Here is a 22,404-nt window from a genome sequence, read left to right as displayed (position 1 = left end):
TGTAGCTCTGGTAAATATCCCCATGACCCCACTGAAATCTCAATTAATTGATTAAGTAAAGCGAACAGCAGATCTGCAGTACTGCTAAACCCTTTCCATCCTTCTGCCTGTCTTTTGGTACATGTTAACAGAGCATCAGAAGCTCTGTTTATTCATTCTCCCATTATTCAGTTTGTCTTGGTTGGGCCTTTGTTTTTTTAAAATTGTGTGCTCAAGTGTACTAAAAAATACAGACATCTCCTCAACACAGACACACAGTATGAAGGATTTAAGGTTACTGCTTTCTGCCAGTTTTCCCAGTCTAAAAAAGTGGTTGGCTTAGTAAATCCATGCAAAAAAAGTGGGGTGTAAATCTGTTCCTCAGAGATGTATTAGGAGGTCATGAAAATCAGTTGTCTGGTGCTAGTGCTGTAAAAGGGGAACGTCACAAAAAGCTGAGGCTATTCAGAAGGACCTGAGAAATGTACTTAGGTAAAATCAGGCCTTCCTTAAATAAAGGCCATGCAGCAGGTGGAAGCAGCCTCTGAAGCACAGATGCTGTGGGTAGAACAGGTACAGAGACAAGGCAACAGATGGTCCTGAAAATAATTGCAAATAACTACCTTTGCTTAGAGTTAAATTCTCAGTGAATCAAACTGATTTAGCTGTGAGACGGGAGTGGGCAGATAGCTACTGGTAGCTGGCCCAAGGTCACCGAACACTTTCTTAAAAGAGATTGTGTACAGCAGTTATTTTCAGGCTTTTCCAATTTAGAAACCCCTTCAGAGCAAATTTGGCTCAGATCTGCTGCTCCTTCATGGTTACTGGGAGCTGACTGGTCTAATGGACTGAAGAATTGAGGTGCAGATGAGAGACGAGACAGTCCTGTGCATCTCATGCAAATGACAGAATAAGGAATGAGCTCTATTTCATCTTGCTTTTAGCTTTGGAGAGTGGAGGTGCAGCAAGCAGGTTCAGTAAGGCTAAAGGTAAGCTGTTCTGACCCTTTCAGGATATGGTTCTGTGTCAAAATCTGTTGCTTTTGGGGCACAGCCTCACTTGTCACCACTGAGTAAGATGTACTTCTAGAAATAGTGGTAATATAAGTGCTAATGTTTGCTTTATGAAAGCAAAAGTTCGTATGTATCCTTCCCAGGAATTTTACGCTGGGTGGTTCTGTACAGAGAATCAAAACCAATTGTAAACATGTAAGAAAAAACTATGTAAGCACAATATGCACAATATATATGTTTCCTGCTTAAAAAAATATGAAGTAAACAAGTTCAATTATCTTAAATTTAGGGATGATGTTTGTTTTTCATTTATGGAAAGTACTAATGAAGTACTGAATGTTGCCACAAATATAAGTTGTATTTGGAGAAAACTCATTTGTTAAAGACAGCTGAATTGTATTTATGATTAGTTTTCAGTGTCTCAGGGATCAATATCTTACAGGAGACCTACTCAGTATTTTATTTTCACCCTGTCATAGCAGATCTGTTGGTAGAGATTCATTAAGGGATATGATTACAAAGCATCTGCTTCCTCCTCTGGTAAAAACTGAGAATTAGCTTTCTTTTCAAGGTCTTACACTTGTGTGATTCAGAGCAATCACCTGTCAGCAGGCTTTGATGTGGAAGGGCTGCTTCATACCATGAGTGAGAAGCAGCGCCGGAAAGGCAGGGGGAAAGTATCCAGCAAGGATCATAGCATTTCACAGAGCAGAATTCCTCCTGTAGGAATAATGAACTTGTTCACATCATGACTGAATTGTATGTGCTCTTGCAGTGTCTTTTTACCAATGTTTGCATAAAACCTTGTTTCTAAGGGTTGCTCCATCCCTGGAGAGTTCCATCATGATTAGTGATGTGCAGTCACATCTTTTGAGGAAGACAATTAATGCTGTTCTATCACAGCTAAAAAGAGCTGTACAGTGAAGCAATCAAATGTTGCAGAAAGATGGTTGCTTTTAAGTGATAGCAGGATATGTTTAAAGAAACTTCCTGTACTGAGAGAAAATGTTTTGTGGCAGAAATAATTGATTTTTTTCTGGTTTGATTAGGGTTCATTTCACTTTTTAGCAATTTAATGAAGCAGATTAAGTGAGAGGCTGTGCTTGTGATGGGAATCTGTCCACAGCTGACAGCAAGCCCTCCCTCAAAAGAGAGACAGCCAGGAACCCAGAGCTGCCCTCCCACTGCCCACCTTCTTTCATTAGCCAGTCCCAATTACTGCTGTGGAGCCAGGTGTCAGGGATCTGGGCAAGTGACTCAGTTCCTGATGGGCAGGAACAACTGTAGTGCTCTGTTAGGTGGTGGTAGTTCATAACAAAATCACTTTATTTGTTGTTGGGAGTTGACTGAAACTGTTTTCTGGCTTTGTCCTTCAAGGGGCAACGAGCACGTGGTGTGGTGATTATAGTTCTTCATCTGTGTCTGTTCATGTTAAAGATAGAAGGCATCTGTGAAAGAAAATACTGCTTGAAATGCAGGTTTGATTTTTTACCCTCCATTCAGAAATCTCAGGGTTGTGTGAGCCTGTTTTGCTCCCAGGTGGCTGAGTTTTCTTGTGAATTATGTCTGGGTGAACAAACCAAGGCATTGCACTAATAACCGAGTGCTCCGGGTACTCTGCAAATCAAAGGAGGAGAGCCTGAAGAAAGTTATAACACTTCTAGAGTGGCCTAAGTGGTAATTTGCGAAGGGGGTGTTGAAATATTGTCATTAGCACCATTAGTGGTGGTGTGTGATGCAGAGGTGCTTATTTTTATAAATTATTGCGTGAGGGCTCAGCCTGCAGGTTTTGAGCACCAGTGGTTGTTAATATGTGACACCCGGCAGAGCCATTGTCCTCTTTTCAGGTTTAATTTTCAGATGCATCATTTAATAAACACAGTAATAAGAGTTTTTGTATTTCCCACACCTAAAAAGTGTGAACAAAATGTATGAATTCCTCTTTTTAGGAGAATTGCTGAAGCTTGGATTGCTCTCTTGATACTATAAACCTGCAATAATTGGCAATGTCAAGGGTTCCCACCCCACCTCCTCCTGGGGAGATGTCCAGTGGACCTGTGGCTGAAAGCTGGTGTTACACACAGGTAATAAACATAAATACCAATGGTTTTATTTTCTCTTAGTGTCATAATAATTGCTAAAAAAGACCTAAAGTTATTGACATATTGAAAAAAATATAACTGACAATCTAAGTAGTTCTCATAGCTAATGCTTGATACGTAAGTTAAATTTTCTTAACATTTTCTGATCTTTTGTTCAGGTTAAAGTAGTAAAATTTTCATACATGTGGACCATTAATAACTTCAGTTTTTGCCGTGAAGAAATGGGTGAAGTTTTAAAGAGTTCTACATTTTCATCAGGGCCAAATGACAAAATGAAGTGGTAAGGTCTTTATTTGAGCAAATGCTTTGGTTTTGTTTTGGGGTTATTTTGCTAACAACAATTATAAAGTTAAATTACAAATAAATATTAAAACTTGGACACTTCTTGAAGGGTTACTGTAGGTATGGATTGATTCTAATTTCATGTCAGGAATCACAAAGGAAACATTTATTTCAGTAGCATTTATTATTATCTCTTGTAAAAGTATTTCTGAATTTATTCTGGGTGCCATTTAAAAATTACGATTTCTTCATTATTTTCAGGTGCCTGAGAGTGAATCCAAAGGGATTAGATGATGAAAGCAAAGACTACTTGTCATTGTATTTGCTTTTAGTCAGTTGTCCAAAAAGTGAAGTCAGAGCAAAATTCAAATTTTCCCTGCTGAATGCTAAAAGAGAAGAAACAAAAGCAATGGGTAAGGGAATATTAATGTGGTTTTGTAAGAACATCATCAGCAATGTAATTTTTTTTCAGTTGAGAACAGAATTTAATATTGAGATAAACTTTTAGAGTAACTTTTTTTAATTTCCTTTTATAAACGTAATTATAAAATCCTGTTCATGTTTCGCCTGTTTCTGATCACTGAGCTATGTTAATTCTATCCTGAGCAGTATAAATCGCAGCACATTGCCAACTGCTGTCACTCTAGGTCCTTGTCACTTAGTTTTTCTGCAGATTATTCTTGTTTCCTGTTAACAGAGGTATATTTGCTTGTTTGTAGCTAAAGTGGAAGTGTTTGATTTCCATTGTTAAATAGGATAAGCAGACTTGGCTGGTTTTTTTTAGGCATCCTTTACAATATTTTGGTCTATTTCAGCTGATCTACACTGTAACCAGTTTAAAAACTTGCATTGTGTACCCAAGGAATTAGAAGACTTTGAAATAACTGGTGATTTAATTGTTGTGTTGATATGAAAAATGTATGGAAGGCTTTTAGTTTCATACTTGTGAGCACAACCTTCCTTGGAAATGCTTTTTGGGAAAGCTGGGATTCTTGTGGAAATGAATAATGCAATGCTGATCTGCACTGAATTTGTTCTGCTGCAAGTCCTGTGTATGAAGAATATCTATTTTTCTTCCTTTCTTCTACTCCAGGACTTAAGAGGTGGTTTCAGGTCCTGTTTTGTTGCAAGTTCTGCATTTCTTACAAAAAGTCTGTAATTCTGCAGTGTTTATACCCAAAGGTCACGCTATTTTTCCTTAAGTACCTAGGCTCACTTGTAATCTCTAAATTAAATCTACAGAAGTGGGTTCAAATGTAAAAATTAAATTATTGGGCTCTTCCTAAGGAGGGTAAATATATATGTTTCATACGCATGTTTAACTCCACTAATCCTTTTACACTGATGGTGATGGTTTCTTCGGTCCCTGCAGACTTCCTGCTTTTGGAGCTTATATGAGCAAAGTTGGAATCATTTGGAGAATGTATACATTTGGACTTGACACAGTCCAGGAGTGCAATGGTATTTGTAATAAAATGTAAAACTGCATCAAAAACTATTTAGAGATAATTAAAGAAGCAGAGAATTGTTGAGTTTGCACAGGAGCTCTGGAGGCTGGCTGGCCCCAGCCCCCTGCTGAAAGCAGTCAGCCTGAGCAGTTTGCTTGGGACTTGTGGTGCTTTGAGGTCTCCAAGGATGGACACTCCACAGCTTATCTGGGCAATGTATTTTAGTCTTTAGCTAGGTCCTGCTGGCCCTTTTTCACCTTAGGGGTTCATTGTGGGTTCTTGTTGATTTGTTGTCCCTCAGGACCCTGATCTCCAGTGACCTGTTTGTTCCTGACAGTAGATCTGTAGCAAACACCCAAATCCTGTCCCATCAGCTCTGCTGGTTCATCATCCACTGCAGTGCTGAAAATCCCATGAGTGGGTGTCTTCAGCTCCTGCAGTTGTAGCTGTGCCGTGTTTGGCACCACAGGAGTTACAAGTATCTTTTCACTTTGTGAAATTACCAACAGAACTCTTATTTCTTGGACTCTCCAGCCATTTGCCGTCTGCTTCTGTAGATGCTGTGTATTTACTGAGACAGGAAAATGATGCCCCACTTCCAGTGTCCCTTCTAAACTGATAATTCATGCATAGGCTGTGGCTTCAAGGGATGAAGCTGTGTATGAAACATATAGTGAACTAACATTTTTACTTTCTTAGAAGAAAGATACATTTTCACTCTTGTGCTGCTCAATTTTGGTTCTTAATTTTGGGGGTTAACAGTGGTTGTTGCTGCTTAAACTAAAATCGAAGTCTACAGAATAAAGAATTGGGCTGAATCTAGAGAAGAAATTTTTGAATGCTTTTGGGAACCTTATTTTCTGATTATTATTTTTTTTAATTCAATGTAATGAGGTTAAAAGTTGGTGAAAGTGTGAAAGCGCTAATCCAGATGCTGAAAAAGCTAGACAATATTTTTTTAAATGTGATTTTCTTCCTTGGTATACAGATTTTCAGATGTGAACAATGTTGTGTGTTTGTTCTGCTGCCCTCAAAGCCCACACTGCACTTCAGTGAATGCATTTCCCTCTGCTACTGTGCTCTGCATGGGCAAGGGGTTGTTGATACAGGAGTGTGGTGAGGGAACAGGGACAGAGACCTCACACCTCCTGCAGTGTCAGCTCCTGGGTGCTCTTTAGTGTATTCTGAAAATACAATTAAAATCTCTACAGGGTATTTTGCTTGATATAATCCTAGTGAAGAACTGTTCTGCAAGTAATTTTTCCAGCTCTTGGAGGTGAGGGCAGCGTGTGACACGTGTGTTTTCTGTGGTACATGCTCAAGCGTGTTCCAGTGGTGCTGCCAAGGTCAATAGTGTAGGGAAGTCTGGCTTTGCTGATGGCTTTATTTTGGAGGCTGTAGAAGGAATGATATTTTAACAGATTCTGTCATGAAAAACACTTTGCTTTTATTACAAACTTCTGACTTCTAAAGTGCTCTCTGGAAGGCTGAAGCATCTCTGCAAACAGCAAATGAGATGGTGATGTGTTTTTTGCCCAACTTTTTTTTTGGAATGAAAGAGAAGTTCTTAAAGAACTTAAAGAACTCTTCATAAGATCCCTCCCCACTTCCCCCTGTGCTCTTATTCTTGCTGTCTTCATTTTTAGGAACAATCTTCCTAAATTTAATTCTGAATGTGTTTTAGTCTACTTAGATTCTTAAAGCCAATCCCAAATAACCTCTTTCCCATATTTTACTTAAAGTATATGGTGCTCTTTCCTGTGGTTTAATTTGGGCAGCAAGTGGCCACTTTTCAGTCAACCAACCATGTAAAATGTGTGATCTTACTGAATTTACATGTGTTTGCACTGAGATGACTGTGGGAATTCTTTTTTGGCTGTGAACATTAGGAAAAAAAAGTTGGTCACAGCAAATCTGATGAATTAAAAAAATAATTCTCATAACTAGGGCCAAAAGGTAAATATAATTAATATCTTTTATGACCAAAAAAAGTTTAGTATTTGAAAGCTTTCATTTCTGTTTTGCTATTTTAATGCTTTTACTGTATTTCAAACTAATTTCAACCTGTGAAACAAGATTTTCCGTTTTGGAAGAAGTCAAAGCAGATTGTTATGACAACTGCAGAGCGTTGTCAGGATGGGTTTGTGGTGACAAATTCATTGTAATGGTGCTTCCCTCTGAACAATTCCTGTTTTGACACATTGGCATTCTTAAAATCACTGAAAAACTCTTTGTGCTGGATGGTGCCTGAGAGATGTAAAGAGATGATAGGGTTTGAATTACAAATTGTGCTCCACTAAGTTCTATCAGGTGTTTTATAAAATAACACTATTACAATATTAAAAAGGTTTTAATCAGTTCTGTGTTTTCTAGAAATGTGACACGTGACCCAAATGTGTGGAACCAATTAATTTTTTTTATTAACACTTAGTCTTGATGTGGAATTAGGTGTTATTTGTTCTTATTTTCCTTTAACTTGCTGTATTTGTACACAATTTTTTATCAGAAAGCCAAAGAGCATATCGATTTGTGCAAGGCAAGGACTGGGGGTTTAAGAAATTTATCCGAAGAGATTTTTTACTAGATGAAGCTAATGGTCTTCTACCAGATGACAAGCTTACATTATTCTGTGAGGTGGGTATTAGTTTTTAAGTAATAAAGTTTTAAATAAAATGTTTCCTGCTCTAATAAATAGAGATTTATATTGATTTTAACAGTAACATACTCTAAAATTGTCTTCTGAAAACTATAAGCTTGGTAAAATATACATTGCTTTGTCTGCATTGCATATTGTTCTTTTTGTGCTTGTACACTGAAGTGTAGAATATTGAATTGATCACTTGAAAACTGCTGGACTTCTCCATGAATTTGCCACAGTTACATCAGAATTGACTGTAGAATTATTTATGCCAGAGGTAGCTGGTGTGTGCTGTTTACAGAAATGCTGTTTTACTCGTCACTTGTATTTAAAGAAGTTGTGTTTGGAATTAGAAGATTGGTTTTCACTGGATAAGCAGAAGGGAATGTTCACATACTGGTTCAAATTATAAAAGAAAAGTCAGCTGATTGTCAGAATCTATATTTCTTTAATATCTACTATATTAATATTAAACCTATATTGATATGGCTTTAACCAATGAACAGATCTTTCCAGTAAATTAAACACTTTATTTTTTGACTAATTGTTACATTTTGTTTTCTGAGCAAGTGCAAATATCTTGTAGAAGATGTGCTTTATGCTGAAAATTAATACTGAGAGCTGTGGTATAAATTTAACTTCATGGTGCATTGTGGGTCCCTTCTTCTATAATATCATTTATGTTCATAACCTAAATTTTCATATTAAATTTCAGTATAAAGCTTACTCAGTGTTAAAAATGGAAAGTAGCAGTGTAAGTGGAGTGTATGTTGAATATACATTGGCTGGTTATCTGGGCTGCCATAAAGTGATTAGTGACTTAGGAGGATGATAGATGCTCTAACTGCTAATAAGTTTGCTTTGATCTGTGTATTTACAGGAAATGTGTAAAATTGTCTTGGCAAGATTACAATTTAATTATATGTCATTATGCTGGGTAGGAAGAATAATTGAAATGTGGCCCTTGAGACTAGATATTGCAAATATAGTGCATCTTATTTTCACTTAGACAAGTTAAATTAGCTGCATGATAAATTTGTTATGAATACAAATATTTGGGTGATAAAAGCAGATATAACAAGTGTTTTATGGTTCTGTAAAGATACTTTTGAGTATTTTCTCTTCTTAAGTTGTCCTCCTAATGAACACTTTGATGTAAATGAACAGCTTTTAAAAGTAGCATTTGGCTTTAGAATAGGTCACTCTCTAATTTTAGAGAATAGGTTTGTTTAAAAAATATAAGTAGCAGAAATACTGAATTTCCACAGAGAAATGTTGTTAGTTAAATTCTAATGATAATCACTGAATTTAGCTGTGTTTCCCTACAAAATGTCTTGGTGCTTTAATGTGAGTGGCTTTTGTGAAGTGTTGGACCTACCCTGATCTTAAATGTGGAAGGAAGTAAAATGTTTAGTTGTTCACAGTGAGCATGTTAAAATAACTTCTGGCTTGTTTCAGGGTGAAGGAAAAACTTGGAAACCCAAATATTTTAAGAATTTCTTTCTTTGGATGTGTGATACCAGCTCTTCAGCTGTCCTTAGAAATGACAGGTGTTGTTGAAGGACCTGAACTAAAGACAAGCCTGAAGTTTATGTCCTTTAATAACTTCACTTTTAAGCTCTAATTTCCATTTTTGCCTTCCTACTCGTTTCCTGTTTGGAAAACGGACTTACCACTTCTTCAGCATATTGCACTTGGCTTGATAAAACTTGTCAGATGTAGCAGGTATTTAGTGAAGGTCACTGATTACTCACTGTTGGTTGGTCCTTCTTCCCCTTGGCTTGCAAGAAGATTATTTGGTTGTCTTTGGGAACAAAGATACTTATTCTGCGTTGCCAAAGATTCTCAAGAGCAACTGGATATGCCCTTGGATTGGACCTGAAGGACTCTTAAGTTTAATATTTTGTAAAGTCTGGTGCTGCCAGCAACAACTAGTGATTAAATACAGCCTCAGTGTTTTGGGCATGCTGATCGGTTTGACTGAATTCTCCCTTTCCATATAATCTTTTAAGTACTGAAGCATTGCAGGTGTTCCATTTGCTAATGGAATTGCATATTCTCTGCTTTTCATATATCTCATACCTGCCTTAATAGTCAAAGGAGTCATTTATATCACCCTTACCATTAGATTACCACAGATTCAAAATCAAAAAAATCATGAGCATTATCCTTGTTAAGTGTCATCACACAGAACTTGTTTAAGTTGACAAGTTTTCAATAGTTATGTGGTGGAATTAACTTGATTTGATTTCAGCTTTATTAAAACAAATTATAAATAACAAGAGGATGCTCTTGATTGATGGCATGCCTGTTGGACAAGTGAGCTATAAAGTATCAGACCCCTGTAATCCTTTTGTATTTAGAATCTTTAAAGGACAATGCATGCCAGGTCACTGCAGCAGGGGAGATTTAAATTAAAACTTTGCTTGGGTTACATCTTAAAAAGATGTAGCAAATTGCTGTGTTGCACAGCTCTCAATACATATTAGAAACCATTCTAAAACAGAAGTTTGGAAGGTCAGAGATCAGTTTAAGTGCACATAAAGAGTGTGTAGATGACTTTCCCTAGGCACTATAGCTAACTGGAGGATGCTCTGTGGACACTGGGACCATGAGAGTCAAGGCTCTGGAAAAGCAGACTCTTCTCTGGCAACAGAAGATGAGCTTGGCTAAACTAAAACTTCCTTTGTGTGTATGTATATCTCCTGAAATCACTGTGTGTATGAAAACTGGAAAATAGCTCTACAGATTTATTTTCTTTGTTATAAATGTACAGTCTAACAGTGAAAAGGAAATTTTGCTGTGCTTGGGGTTTCTTCGCTTTTTTTAAGGTGAAAGAATATAAAGGAATTTCTTGTATTCACAAGGGGGTATGAGATGATACAGGGAATTAGGCAGTGATTCAAATCCCCAAGCTGCTGTCATAATTGGATCATCCTCCTCCTCTTCTGGTCTGGAGTTTGGCTTGCAGTGCTCCAACTTTCTGTGAAGCTGAGCTGTGCTGTTTTTGCTTTATGCCAGATTTATTCCAGATGCCTTTGGAAATCAACCAAAGCCCTCATCCTAACAGAATTGGCTTTTTCTCTTAATATCTAATCTTAATTTTCTGTATTTGGGAGATGGAGTGATCAAGATCTTGTAGTATGGCTCCTTGCAAAAGTTTTATTCTCAAGTCTGTGATCTCACACAAGAAAAGCAAAACCTGCTTAACTCTTCTGTTTTACTAACACCGATTCTAAGGACTTAGTTCGTGAAGATAACTGAAAAAGCAGCAAGGAGTGCTGCTGCCCTGTTCAGTTCCTGTATGAAAGACTTAAACATAGGGAATAATGGCAGAATATTCACTTCAAATGTACATGTTTCAGTTTTCTTAACTGGTTCTGTACAGAAGTTAGATCTTGTGAGCATGCATTTCATTACTGAAGTTACCTGCTACATCTTGTATTTTGAAAGTAATGGCTTTTAATCTTGTTTGGATACCAATTACTTGTGATTCCTGGACTAAGGAAAATGAAATAATGAAGGAGCTCTTTCGTGCATTTAGTTTGCATTATCACACTGCAGGTTATATATAAACTTAACTGCCAGTACAATAAGGGATAGCTTATTGAAAAATTATATGAATTGTTCTTCTGAAACTTTTCTCTAACCATGTAATCCTGATGATCTGCATAGAATTTTATATTGTGTGTATTTTACTCAGATGTGTGTTGACCTGTTAATTCAACTCTGAAATAGCATTAACTTGTTTTTGTTCCCACTAGTTTTCCAAGAACTGTATCTGTCCTTATTTACTTTGGCATTTCTGTTAGGTGGCATGTGGTATTGTGCTCTCTGTTTTGGTTGGATAAGTACACAATATTAGTCTCTAAGTAAGACCTATTTGTTTTATGTTGCTTAAAAGTAAACTGTAAAGCACTGGTTTATGGTTCTGGCCTAATGCCAGAAGATTTACTGTTTTTTGCTTTGCTTTGGAATTGTTGGAATTCTAGCAATAGGTACTGTGATTTAATTATTGTTGGCATGCAGTTATGAAGGAGTTGTCTTGCTGTGATTTTCTGTTAGGTAAGCGTGGTCCAAGACTCAGTAAATATATCAGGACAGTCTAATACAAACACTTTGAAGGTACCTGAATGTCGACTAGCAGAAGATTTAGGGAATCTCTGGGAAACAACAAGATTTACAGATTGCAGTTTTTATGTAGGAGGACAAGAATTCAAAGCTCATAAATCTGTCCTTGCAGGTACTTTCTACTTTTGTATATGCTATTATTTTGTAATTTAAATTGCTATAAGTTTAAAATTTGATTCTATTTAATATTTACTTTTCTTGATACAGCACGATCTCCAGTTTTTAATGCAATGTTTGAACATGAAATGGAGGAAAGCAAAAAGGTAAGCTTCACTGAAAATGTTATGTGTAAATACTTGTACCTTGTGAAAGATGAAGACATTGCAGAAAACTTGAGATAGAGGAGATTGAGGAGGATGAGGGTTCTTACGGTGCATGAAGGCAGGAGGAACCTCTCCTGGTGAGTTCTGAGGGAATTTGTGTAGAGAGTGGAGAGGTGCTGGAGGATTTGCATTCTTTCAGGTACTTGTATCTGCCCTAGATAGTGTTTTTAAACATTAGCTACTGGTGTATTGACCTGGTGATCTCTGCACCCTTTGTGCCTCAGTTTGTATCTCCCTATCAGCTGATTGACTTTTGCTGATTGAGGTTTTGCTGTAGAGCATTAAAGTGTTTTTTATGGTAACCAAGAAACAAGAGGTGAATTAGGACTGGAATTAGGTCCTCAGGCAGTGGAACACTTCTTTTCATTCACTTCTGTAGGCACTTGACCTGTGTAAGTGTTTTGGATGGGTGGTTACTTAATCAGCAGAGTGCTGCTTCTGCTTTATGCACTTGATGTCTCCCACAGTGAGGAGCTGTTTGTGTCTTTCTTGAAGAAGAATTATCAAAATGGGTTGGTTATAGGCAGAATCCATGAAAAGGTGAGGAACTAATCAAAAACAAAAGGGCTATGATAGATGATCATCATTTGGTCTTGAAAATTGCAGGATGCCACTTGTGTGCACAAACGCATTAGGTGAACGTGGTGCTGTGCTGCAACTGAGGGTCACTTTCCTTCCCAGCACCTGTCCAGTTTGGAAACTGTCCCAGGTGGAATTGGAATATTGGGGGCATTTTATTGAGGTTCCTGTTCTGAAAGAAATCCAAGCATGTCACAGCTGGAGTAATGTGCCTTGCCAGGCCTTTGCCTTCATGTTAGCAGTGGATCTCCAGTGCAGCCCTACTCCTAAATACTGACAGGAAACCAGACCATGTACATCTCCTGTGCCTGGCATTTCCATTCAAAAGTCTGGTGTTTGCGTCTACGTCTTTGACATCATTTCCTACTTTATTAGTTGCTTACAGGGAGTGCTGTTACAGGATTGGTTAAGCTTGCAGTGCCACTGTTGTATTAGGGCAATCTTCAGCTGTGTGATGTCAGTTCTGCGTGTTTGCTTTTTGGATTCCGAGCTGTGTTGACTCAGTTTAAGTTGAGCCAAGAAAGGCTCAATTTGTTCTGTCTGCTGCTCTGACTTCTGATATTCCAAACACATTGTGTTGGAAACATTTTTAAATATTCCTGAAACTGTCTTGACTTTTATGTAGGGTCTGTGTGATAGACTCCAGAGATATGCATTTCTAGGAAAAAAATTGCAATTACTTTTTATTGCTGAAGCTTTTCCAGCTGATTTCTACCTAACTTCTGAGAGCTTTTTTGATTGCTTTCGGCTTAACATTGTTGAATCTTACCTTAAATTTGTAAGGATTTTGTATGATGTATGGTGAATGAAAACGTGTAGCATGCATGCAGATGATATTTAATACTCACTTTGAAATTGTAGCTAAATTCTAAAGACTTTTTTTTCTTCTTCTTTACTAGAATCGTGTAGAAATAAATGATGTAGACCCTGAAGTTTTTAAAGAAATGATGAGATTCATTTACACAGGAAAAGCACCAAACCTTGAAAAAATGGCTGACAATTTGTTGGCAGCTGCAGACAAAGTAAGTAATTGACTCCAAAGTTCCCAAACCTGGTGTTTGCTTGGGGAATGGTGATGAAAAAAATACCTTATTTTAGATTTTATTAGATCTTATTTATTTATTTATTTATTCTTATTTATTAATCTTATTTAGAATGTTTGATACATATTTTGCTTTTTTAAAACCTGAGAAGCATGAGAAATTAAGTGAGATAGGAAAGAGCAGACATTTTTTAGCAGTAGAAGGCTGATAAATCTTTTTTTTTAAAGAGAAGCATTTCAGGTATTAGTACCAATTTTTTTTTAGAAATTGGAGACCATTAATATTATTTGGAAAATTGGTTTTGAATAAAATGTATACTAGATCTTTGTTTTCTTCAAGAAGATTTATCCAAGTTCTTGAATTAACTGTGCTTTCCTAAAGTACTTTTCTAAAGTACTGCTACTATAGAACTTTCATCTTTTTGTCTTCCCTGAAAATGTAATAGTTCTAATCTTTCATCTCTTCTTTGTTTGGATCTTGTCTAGTCTTAAAACTGTAGGTCTTCAAAATGCTTTTTCAGTTATGATTTTTAAAATTAAAGGATTTATGGCAGCTCAGCAACTAGGGGTTTTTTTGAATGCTGGCCTTGATTCAGGGCATATTTGATAAATGTAGAGACTGTTATAAGGTAGAGTTATATGATTGTCTGCAATACCAGAAAATAAAAATAAAACCTGTTCAGACTGTGACATCCTTCAAAAAAGAAGCACAGTTTATTCATGCAGAATGTAATATGGGAATGCAGTTATTTTCCATCAAATTTCTTGTAGGCTGTATCAAAGGTATGAGGGAAATAAGGAAATTCAGAAATGGGTTTGGGCTAAACTTAAATTTGTTTAAATCAATGTATCCATTGTATCAATTCTTGCCCCTTAGAGATGTGAGCCTGTTCAATGCTGATTTGGTTCCTTGCTCCTCCTCCTCACCAAGCTGAAGTGAAATGCAAACTTTTGAATGAGTTACTTTTCGTTGTTTTGATAAGAACTTTGTCAGCAAGGTCTTTAAGTAGTTTGTGTCAAGTAATGCCTGTGTTACCTTTGAGAAGTGTTCATGCAGCACATTGTGCTTTGCAGTACCTGTGGGGAAACAGCTTGATGTTTAGCTTGGGTGGCACCAAGCCTGGCTGGAAGTTTCTTAGGAAGTGTAGAGATGAGGACAGAAGGAATGAGTTTGAGGAATGATTAGTGCAGTTTTTCTCTCTCTGCAGTATGCACTGGAACGGCTGAAGGTGATGTGTGAGGAGGCACTCTGTAGTAACCTCTCGGTAGAAAATGTTGCTGACATTCTTATCCTCGCAGATTTGCACAGCGCTGAACAGCTAAAAGCACAAGCAATAGACTTTATTAACAGGCAAGTAATACTTACGAGACTCTAAATATATTTCTGTTTATACGTGGTGTACTTTTGCAATATTAGCACACTTCTCTCTTGCAGGTGCAGTGTTCTTAGACAACTTGGGTGTAAAGATGGGAAAAACTGGAATAGCAAGTAAGTTTCCCTGCCCCACGATGTTCTGTACAAACACTGCTAAGTAGACTGCAGATCTTAAGAACTGTTGCTTCATTTCCACACTACTGAGGCCTGTCACTGACTGTAAGTAAAGTAGGATTCAGCAGATGCTACCCCAGTTCTGATTGTGACTCCCCCTTTAAATGACAGGCAATGTTAACTGCTGTCCGGTGTGAGATCCTAACAATAGCAGGTTTTCATTCCCTCTCCCAGGGGCAGAGTGCTGTGAGATGATGGAAGCAGCCTTTATAGAGAAAACCATTCCCATGAGTACCCAGGTTTGTGCCTGGAGGAGTGATAACCCCAGTGTGGTTTTGAGACTTGCTTGGGTCAGTCTGAGCCTGCAGTAGCTCCACAGAAAGGAGGACAGTTGCTGTCTTGCCTTTGGGGATGAGTTTGTGCATCTTCCCACATGCCAGCACAAGTGCTCTGGAGGCCACACAACTCGTCAGTCAGGTCCCTCTGACTCTAAGGGCTCCTGCCTACACTGGAAATAGGTTGAGACTGTGTGGCTCAGGCTCTGGCACTGATTGCAGCAGCTCAAGTGAATCACAGAGTGGAAGACAGCCAGCTGCAGAATAGCTGGTGGTAGGTTCAAACAGTAAGGGCAGCAAAGCACTTATTTCTTACCATCAGAATCTCCAGAGAACTTAAAGGCTGTGTTGTACCACTTAGTTTAAATTATCGTTTCTCCTTGAAAAAAAAAAAGGTTCCACAGGCATAGTGATCGAGCATGATGTGGAAAAGAAGTGGGTGGTGAAAGGTAAATAGTAAAATACCAGTAATAGAGATAAGTCAGTATCATAACTATGTAACTACTTGATGTATTTCTTCTCAAATGATTTGGAAGTCCCTGAGCTGATTTCTGTCTTGAATGTTTGTTAGTTAACATGCTGGTCATCTTTGCTTCAGCTAAAACATCTACAGTAATTCAGGGAAATAATATGAGAGGGCCTGGCTTAATTTACTGACTCTAGGCACTGAGGAGTCTGAACTTTGGTATTGTTTCTCAAGGCCCTTACCTTCCCTAACTTGCAGCAGCAGATGAAAGACTTGCATTAGAAATCTGCCAAAGGTGTTTTAGAGATCATGTGGTGTAGAGGTCAGCCGATAACTTCATGCTTGATAATGTTCCTGAAACAGTGTGAGGGTGCTCATGAAAGGCTTTTGAAAATGCAGAGCAATGGGAACCTGGGACTGACCCATATTAATTCCAAATGACAAATTTATTCTGTGTCAGTGTGACATGCAGCACAACCAATATAATATTCTTCATGTGCAAAGTGAATTTTCTGCTTTTTTTCTATATTATTTCACCCAAAAGTAAATACATACATAGAGTAAATATATTGTTTTTAATCTCCTGGGTGTCAATGTGATATTTGGTGAAATCTGTTGTTGCTTTTGTGTTAGTTAAAAATCAGCAGTGGCCATTGAAAGCTATTTTGAATGTTGCCCATCATCTGCACTGAAAAAAGAGTGAATATTCTCAGTATTCTCCACTGGTACTGAGACTGCAGACTCCCAGTCAAGGGGTCTGGAGCCAGCCAGCTAATCTGCCTTCATGGCTCTTTCTAGGAGATGAACTGCATCGTTTTTGCTGCAGTTTCAGCTGATTCATCTTGTCATCCTTCTCTCTCCCCAAATTGAGCATGCCCTTTTATGTAATGAGATTATTGTGTCTTCCCTTGCTTTTAATCTCTGCACTAGACCTCATTTTCTTCTAGTTTTCCTCTTTATTGTTTCTCCCGAACAATTTCAAGGTGGTTATTTTGACACAGTTCTCTAGCTGAGGTCTGGCTGGTACTGTGTAGGGCAGAACAAGTACCCTTTGTCCCAAATCTGATTGTATTTCTGTACCCAAATTGCAAATTGCTGCTTCTCTCTGTTGGCACCCTCACTGGCATCCCCAGTCTGCTCCACAATATTTGACTGCCCTTCTGCAGCACTTCTGCCTTGCCTGCTCTTCTCCACTGTGCATTTGGTTTGTAAAATTGTGTGACTCTTGTTAATGCTTCTGTTTTCAGCCAAGCAACAGACATAATGGAAACTGCAGGCTGGAAGTCCATGATCCACTCCCACCCTCACTTAGTAGCCGAGGCCTTTCGCGCTCTGGCGTCTGCACAGTGTCCACAGTTTGGCATTCCACGCAAGCGACTAAAACAGTCCTGAAATCTTCCATGAACTCTAGAGAAATTGGACTGACTCCACTCCTCCTTGTCCAGAGGTGTTTTCACAAACCATAACAAGAGTTTTTGTTATCCTTGTCCACAGAACAGAAGCTGAAAAAGCCTATTGTTTGCTTTTCAGATGGATAATTTATGGTTTAATCCTCAGCTTTAAATTAGACTGATTACTCTAATTCACTGAAAGGCCTTAAATTATCTTCAATGACTCTCTAGTCCATATAGTCTAATGTACCTTGATTTTTTTATTATTATTTTTTAATGTGCCTTGTCTTTTTGACTTGGCTCTGCAGGATTGCACTAGCTCCATAATGCAGTAAAGCTGATAACTGAAGATTAATTTTTGAAAGGGATCTTCCATTATTTTCAGAAGAGAAAAGAAAAAGATTATAGTTTGGTCCTGTGCTAACTGGAAGGTTTTGACTGGCCTCTCTTCAAAAGCACTTGAACCACAGGCACATCATGTACCCTAGGCAAGTGCTAAATATAGGGAGAGCCTGTTTACCTTCAGCAAATGCCTACAGGCTATTTATGGCAATATACTGCTTTGAACATAATTTATTTTTCATTGTGGGGGCAAATATGCAATGGTTTGGCCCAAAAATGTATTTTCATTACAGTTTGTAATGCTTATTGTGTGTGTGTCAAAGCTGTCCAAGCGGTGAAAAGAAACACAGAATAAACCTTTTGCTTGTGTTTCTTAATGGTCCATCATTAGTTTACATTTAATGCAGAACTGAACGAGAGGTGAAAGAGTTCATTGTGAAAAGGAATAGTGTTGTATATGGAATAAATATATCCCAGTGTATGGTTTCATAGAAAAGTCAAGGATGCATAGAATGACCAAATGTAAATTGAGGAAATGGGCCAAATGGATTCTGAATATGCACTTTTAATGTGTAACTTTTGTATGTTGTGTGGTACATATATATTTTGCTTTTGATGAATTAATGAGGTACAGGTAATTGTGGCTTAACTTTTTAGATACATTTTAAGATGCCCACAGCCACATGGGATTTAGTTTTGTTAGAAAAGAAAGGCATGTCTTTTTAAGACCCAATTGAAGGTGGCTATTGCGAGCTTTCATATTTAAGTAACAGAATATTTTCGCTTATTTGAAAAAGGCATGTGAATGGTAAAAACTTCGAGGGGATTTTTCCCATCTTGACGTACGTGCATGGCTCCCACGAACACCTGGGGAGGCTGTGCACACATCGAGGAGTATTTCCCTGAAATGTCAGATGGTATCTGCAAGCAGAGACTTGCTCAGTCTTGCATTTCAGTTATTGTACTAGCATTGTGGATGGTATTGAAATTCTGCATAATGTGAAAAGGATGAAACATTTGTAAACTGCTTGTCACGGGCCAGTTCTTTATTATATGAACCTTAGCTTTAATATCAACATCCTCAGTGTTTGATAGCTTTGTTTACAATTGGGAGGAAAAGTCTGCAGTAGTGCACACTCTAAATGTTCCCTGAGTTATTGCATTGAGTTTACTGTAATAGTGATAATATGCTGTATTTCTCTTTTTTTTTGGGGGGGGGAAGACTTGGGTTTTGCAGTGGGGAATGGGAGGAGATCTCAGCTAATTTATAAATGTCTTTCCATAAGGGTTTGAATTTGCCTATTAAAAAAAAGTCGTGCAGGGAGGAGAGAGGAAGAATTTCAGATTGTTTCTCAATCCTCATTTCATTGACATTCATCTGACTTGCTCTGAATGAAATTTTTAGAGGAAAGAATATATAATTTTATACTTTGGCATCTAGTAAACTGCTTACAAAGGTAAATTGGAAAAAAAATTCCCAGTCCAATTTCATAGATTAAAACCTCTAAACATGAATTTTTTTCTTAGCCTATAATTAAATCTTAATGGTGGCTAAAGTGTAAAATTGGAAATTTAAATAATTGACAAGGTATCAAATTTCATATTTACAGGGATTTATCAATTTTTAAATATTTATCTAAGATAAGGTCTTATAAGCATTCTCTATAACAGGAGGTGAATGTGTTTGTTTATTCCAAAATCGTGATGTTTTTGCTGCACTGTGTAATGTGTCGGGAGTACAGCTCCTCATCCTCATCACTGTAAAACTCACAGCGCTCACGTGCAAAGTGACTTGAATATTTAATGCTGTAATGATTGCCCAGCCTGTTCTTCTGTAACAACTTACAGTAATCAGATGGAAAGCTTAAGGATTTCTAGGCATTTTTTTATTAAAGCCTAATAGCACACTTTGTACCAAAAAAATGTCAGACACTGTGCTATCATCTGCATCATAGAGTGTCCCCTCCTGGAGCCAGGCAGTGTGAGCTGTGTGTTACACTAACAGGAAAGAGCCCTCTGCTGATCCATCTGCTTAGGTTGGACTTTATTTATTTATGTTTTCAAGTTCTCTCAGATCTTGAGAAGAAGGTAAAGCAGTTGCTGTATTCTTAAGTGAGTGCACTAATTATTCACCTCTTTAATTACCTGCGTGCAGCGTTCTCACTGGAACAGGACATTGGCAATTACAACCTTCCCCTTTGGATTCAGTAGCTCAGTTTCATTCCCCACACCTCAAGAACTTGCCCTTTAAGCCTCAGTTGGAAGTGCAGCAGATCAGGAACGATCCCATAATCAATGGTCAGGTTTTTCCAGGCTGAAATCTTGGGGGTTTTTCCTAGTTTTCCCTCCAGGTTAGGAAAATGCCGTATGAAGGTGCCATGTTTTGGCTTGCCAACACTACTCTCTCAGATAGATGTGAACCACCACTTCCATGCTTTTCTGGGGAGAACCCTGCATGTGTCCTGTGTGTGTGTGCGTGTGTGTGTGTGTGACTGTGTGGTGTTTTTGTCAAGGGTGACTTTCTAAAAATAAGGACTCAATTTGCTGTTAAAATGCTATTATGTATTATATATATATATATTTTTTTTTTTGTTTCCATTCAAACCTCTCCTAAGGAGATGCTTTGGGTGGAAGTTGCTTCAATAAATAATCCTTATTTCCTAGTCCATTTACTGCATGCAGAAGTATGAACACATTGTGCCTTTTTAGAAACTGTTGCAATGAAGGGATTTAACAGGGTGCAAGGTCTTTGTAAAACGTATTTTTAAAGGTGAAGAAGAATACTCTGGTACACAATCGAGATGGAAAAGTTCAAGTTACATTTGACCTCTGTTGCATGTTGATTCTTGCTTCCTAAATTCAATTTCACCGAGGTACAAACTACACAAACAAGTGAAATAAGTATTACAGATACAAGTTGAGTAATGGTATATTTTTGTGAAATTGTGATAATATTTGCTGTTACAAGATAAGTGTATGTCAAAACGTGATAATCACGGACACAACGTTACTTTAGTTCTGATGTTTTTCTAAACATTGAATATTTAGTATAAAATTCACCTTTGCACAGGAGATCAGTAGAAGACCTACATGGAGATTGTGTTCCTTTTAAATCCTCACGGCAAGGCTTCTCCTTTGGGAGAATAAAAGCCGCGTGCAGTATTTGAAACTGTGTTTCATAGAAGGCAGTGAATTGCAAATGTGAGGTACTGCTACCTGAAATGTTGTCAGATTCTGTTGAATTTTACAGTTGATTTAAAATTCCTAAGCTTAACTGATTTTTTTTTTTTTTTTTTTGTAATTGACAAATAGAATGTTACCTGTCCTCTTTGTCTGGTGTCAATAGCTTATTTAGTGCAGAGCTTAGCTCCTTAGCTAGCCAAGACACTCAGTCTCATATCGTGGCTTCTGCTTACAGTAAATGGACTATGTTTGTAAAGGGAATTCACTATTTCAAGTGTTTAGCAAGGAACTTCACTGTGTTTGTAACCTGGTTTTTGAAGGCTTAAGATCAATGAGTCCTATTTTAGAAGTTAAACCAGTGAAATGACTTGGATCTGTTTTGGGGTGGAAATGGTAAAGAGAATTCAGATATGTAAACAGTCGTATCAAACCATCCAGCCTTTTTTTATCAGCTGATGTTAATGGTGAAATACTTTTTGTACCTTGTTGCTGAAAATATTTTTGCGTTTCAGCACATCAAGTTACAATAAAGTTGTTACTTATACAGAGTGTGTCTGTCTTTATTTGTTGTCTGTACTTGCATTTGTTCCCAATGGCTACCTTTGCTTTGAGAAAGGTATTTTATCAGCACTGTCAGTCTGGTGTCAAATATGCTGCTGTGCTTTTGTAAGCCTCTTTTGGGGAGGATCATCTTGCAGCCTTGCTCTGATCTCCATTAACTTGGTTATTTTTCTCTTTTGATGCTTTAAAGCTCTGGACAGCTTAACTTGCCTACCTGAGAAGTGTCTCCCTTTACACAGACTCTGTCAGGACTGGTGGGAAGAAGAGTTCATGCTGTGATAACGAAGATGGGATTGGTGGGTTTGAAATCTGCTTTACTCTTCCACCCACCATCAAAAACCATCATCCTTTGTCCTGCCAAAGAGCAGAGGCTGCTGATGAGCACATCCAGCAGGAATGCTGTTGGCATTTGTTACAGGAGAAGTGGTATGTAAGAGGAATCTGTAGGGGGAGCACAGGGGTTCAGTATGGTTATAAATACTTTGCAGTGATTGTGGGATTGCTGATAGACTGCTCTGTGTACGTGGCTTTGGGCATGCTGCACTCCTGAAAATGATGATGTCAGGGTAAGTTATTTTATAAAAAAGTGTGTGTCTGGGTAGGTACATGCAAAATTTTCCAGGTGTGCTTAAAACATGCGTCCCTTAATTAACTCCACAATGATCCAGTCTAAGGTTCCTCGTGGGGTTTGTATCAACAATGGCATAACTCACATCCCCACAGTTTAGTAACCTCTGAGAGGAACAGGACTGCTTACCACTGCCAGTGGTATCAGAATTATTTATGCAATCCAAATGTCTGATCTGAACTTCAAATTCCAGATAAAAAAAAAGAATATTAAACTTCATTATTTCTTTTTTTAGAAGGCTATATTATCCTTTCTGAAGATGGTTTTCCTCCCAGTTGTTTATCTTGTCATCATAAAAAGTTTTCTTTGTTATTCAGAATTAATTCACTGAGCATTGATTTAAAAAAAAACACCTGTTTTTCCTTCTTTCTTCTATAGCAAATTCCAGTTTTTTGTGTGGAAACTGAGCACACGAAGAAAACTTTTTCTCATTTTAGTTGAATATTGTTGAAGGTGTTTTACAGTGTTGGTC

The 22,404-nt window shown here is 37.7% G+C and overlaps 1 protein-coding gene across 2 annotated transcripts in view; it reads left to right on the top strand.

Moving 5' to 3' along the window:
* Positions 1-21,292, top strand: part of SPOPL (speckle type BTB/POZ protein like) — a 33,224-nt gene extending 11,932 nt beyond the window's left edge. The window contains exons 2-11 of one of the 2 annotated variants that reach the window (XR_001331270.2): positions 2,942-3,076; positions 3,253-3,374; positions 3,638-3,789; positions 7,331-7,458; positions 11,528-11,705; positions 11,801-11,856; positions 13,395-13,517; positions 14,746-14,888; positions 14,973-15,131; positions 17,075-17,214. Coding sequence is in view for 1 of the 2 variants with exons in the window: in XM_005519599.3 (XP_005519656.1) it covers positions 2,999-3,076; positions 3,253-3,374; positions 3,638-3,789; positions 7,331-7,458; positions 11,528-11,705; positions 11,801-11,856; positions 13,395-13,517; positions 14,746-14,888; positions 14,973-15,026; positions 17,075-17,219 (1,179 nt within the window). In the remaining variant the exon portion in view is untranslated. Of the gene's footprint in view, positions 1-2,941; positions 3,077-3,252; positions 3,375-3,637; positions 3,790-7,330; positions 7,459-11,527; positions 11,706-11,800; positions 11,857-13,394; positions 13,518-14,745; positions 14,889-14,972; positions 15,132-17,074 lie in introns of both variants that reach the window. The other variant, XM_005519599.3, reaches the window with a different exon arrangement.
* Positions 21,293-22,404: the final 1,112 nt, after the last annotated feature.

The sequence above is a fragment of the Pseudopodoces humilis genome, chromosome 8 (assembly GCF_049639895.1).
Source record: "Pseudopodoces humilis isolate 2021_Gansu_Grassland_sample_001 chromosome 8, ASM4963989v1, whole genome shotgun sequence".
Taxonomy (NCBI): domain Eukaryota; kingdom Metazoa; phylum Chordata; class Aves; order Passeriformes; family Paridae; genus Pseudopodoces; species Pseudopodoces humilis.
This window is presented reverse-complemented; position numbering and strand designations above follow the sequence as displayed.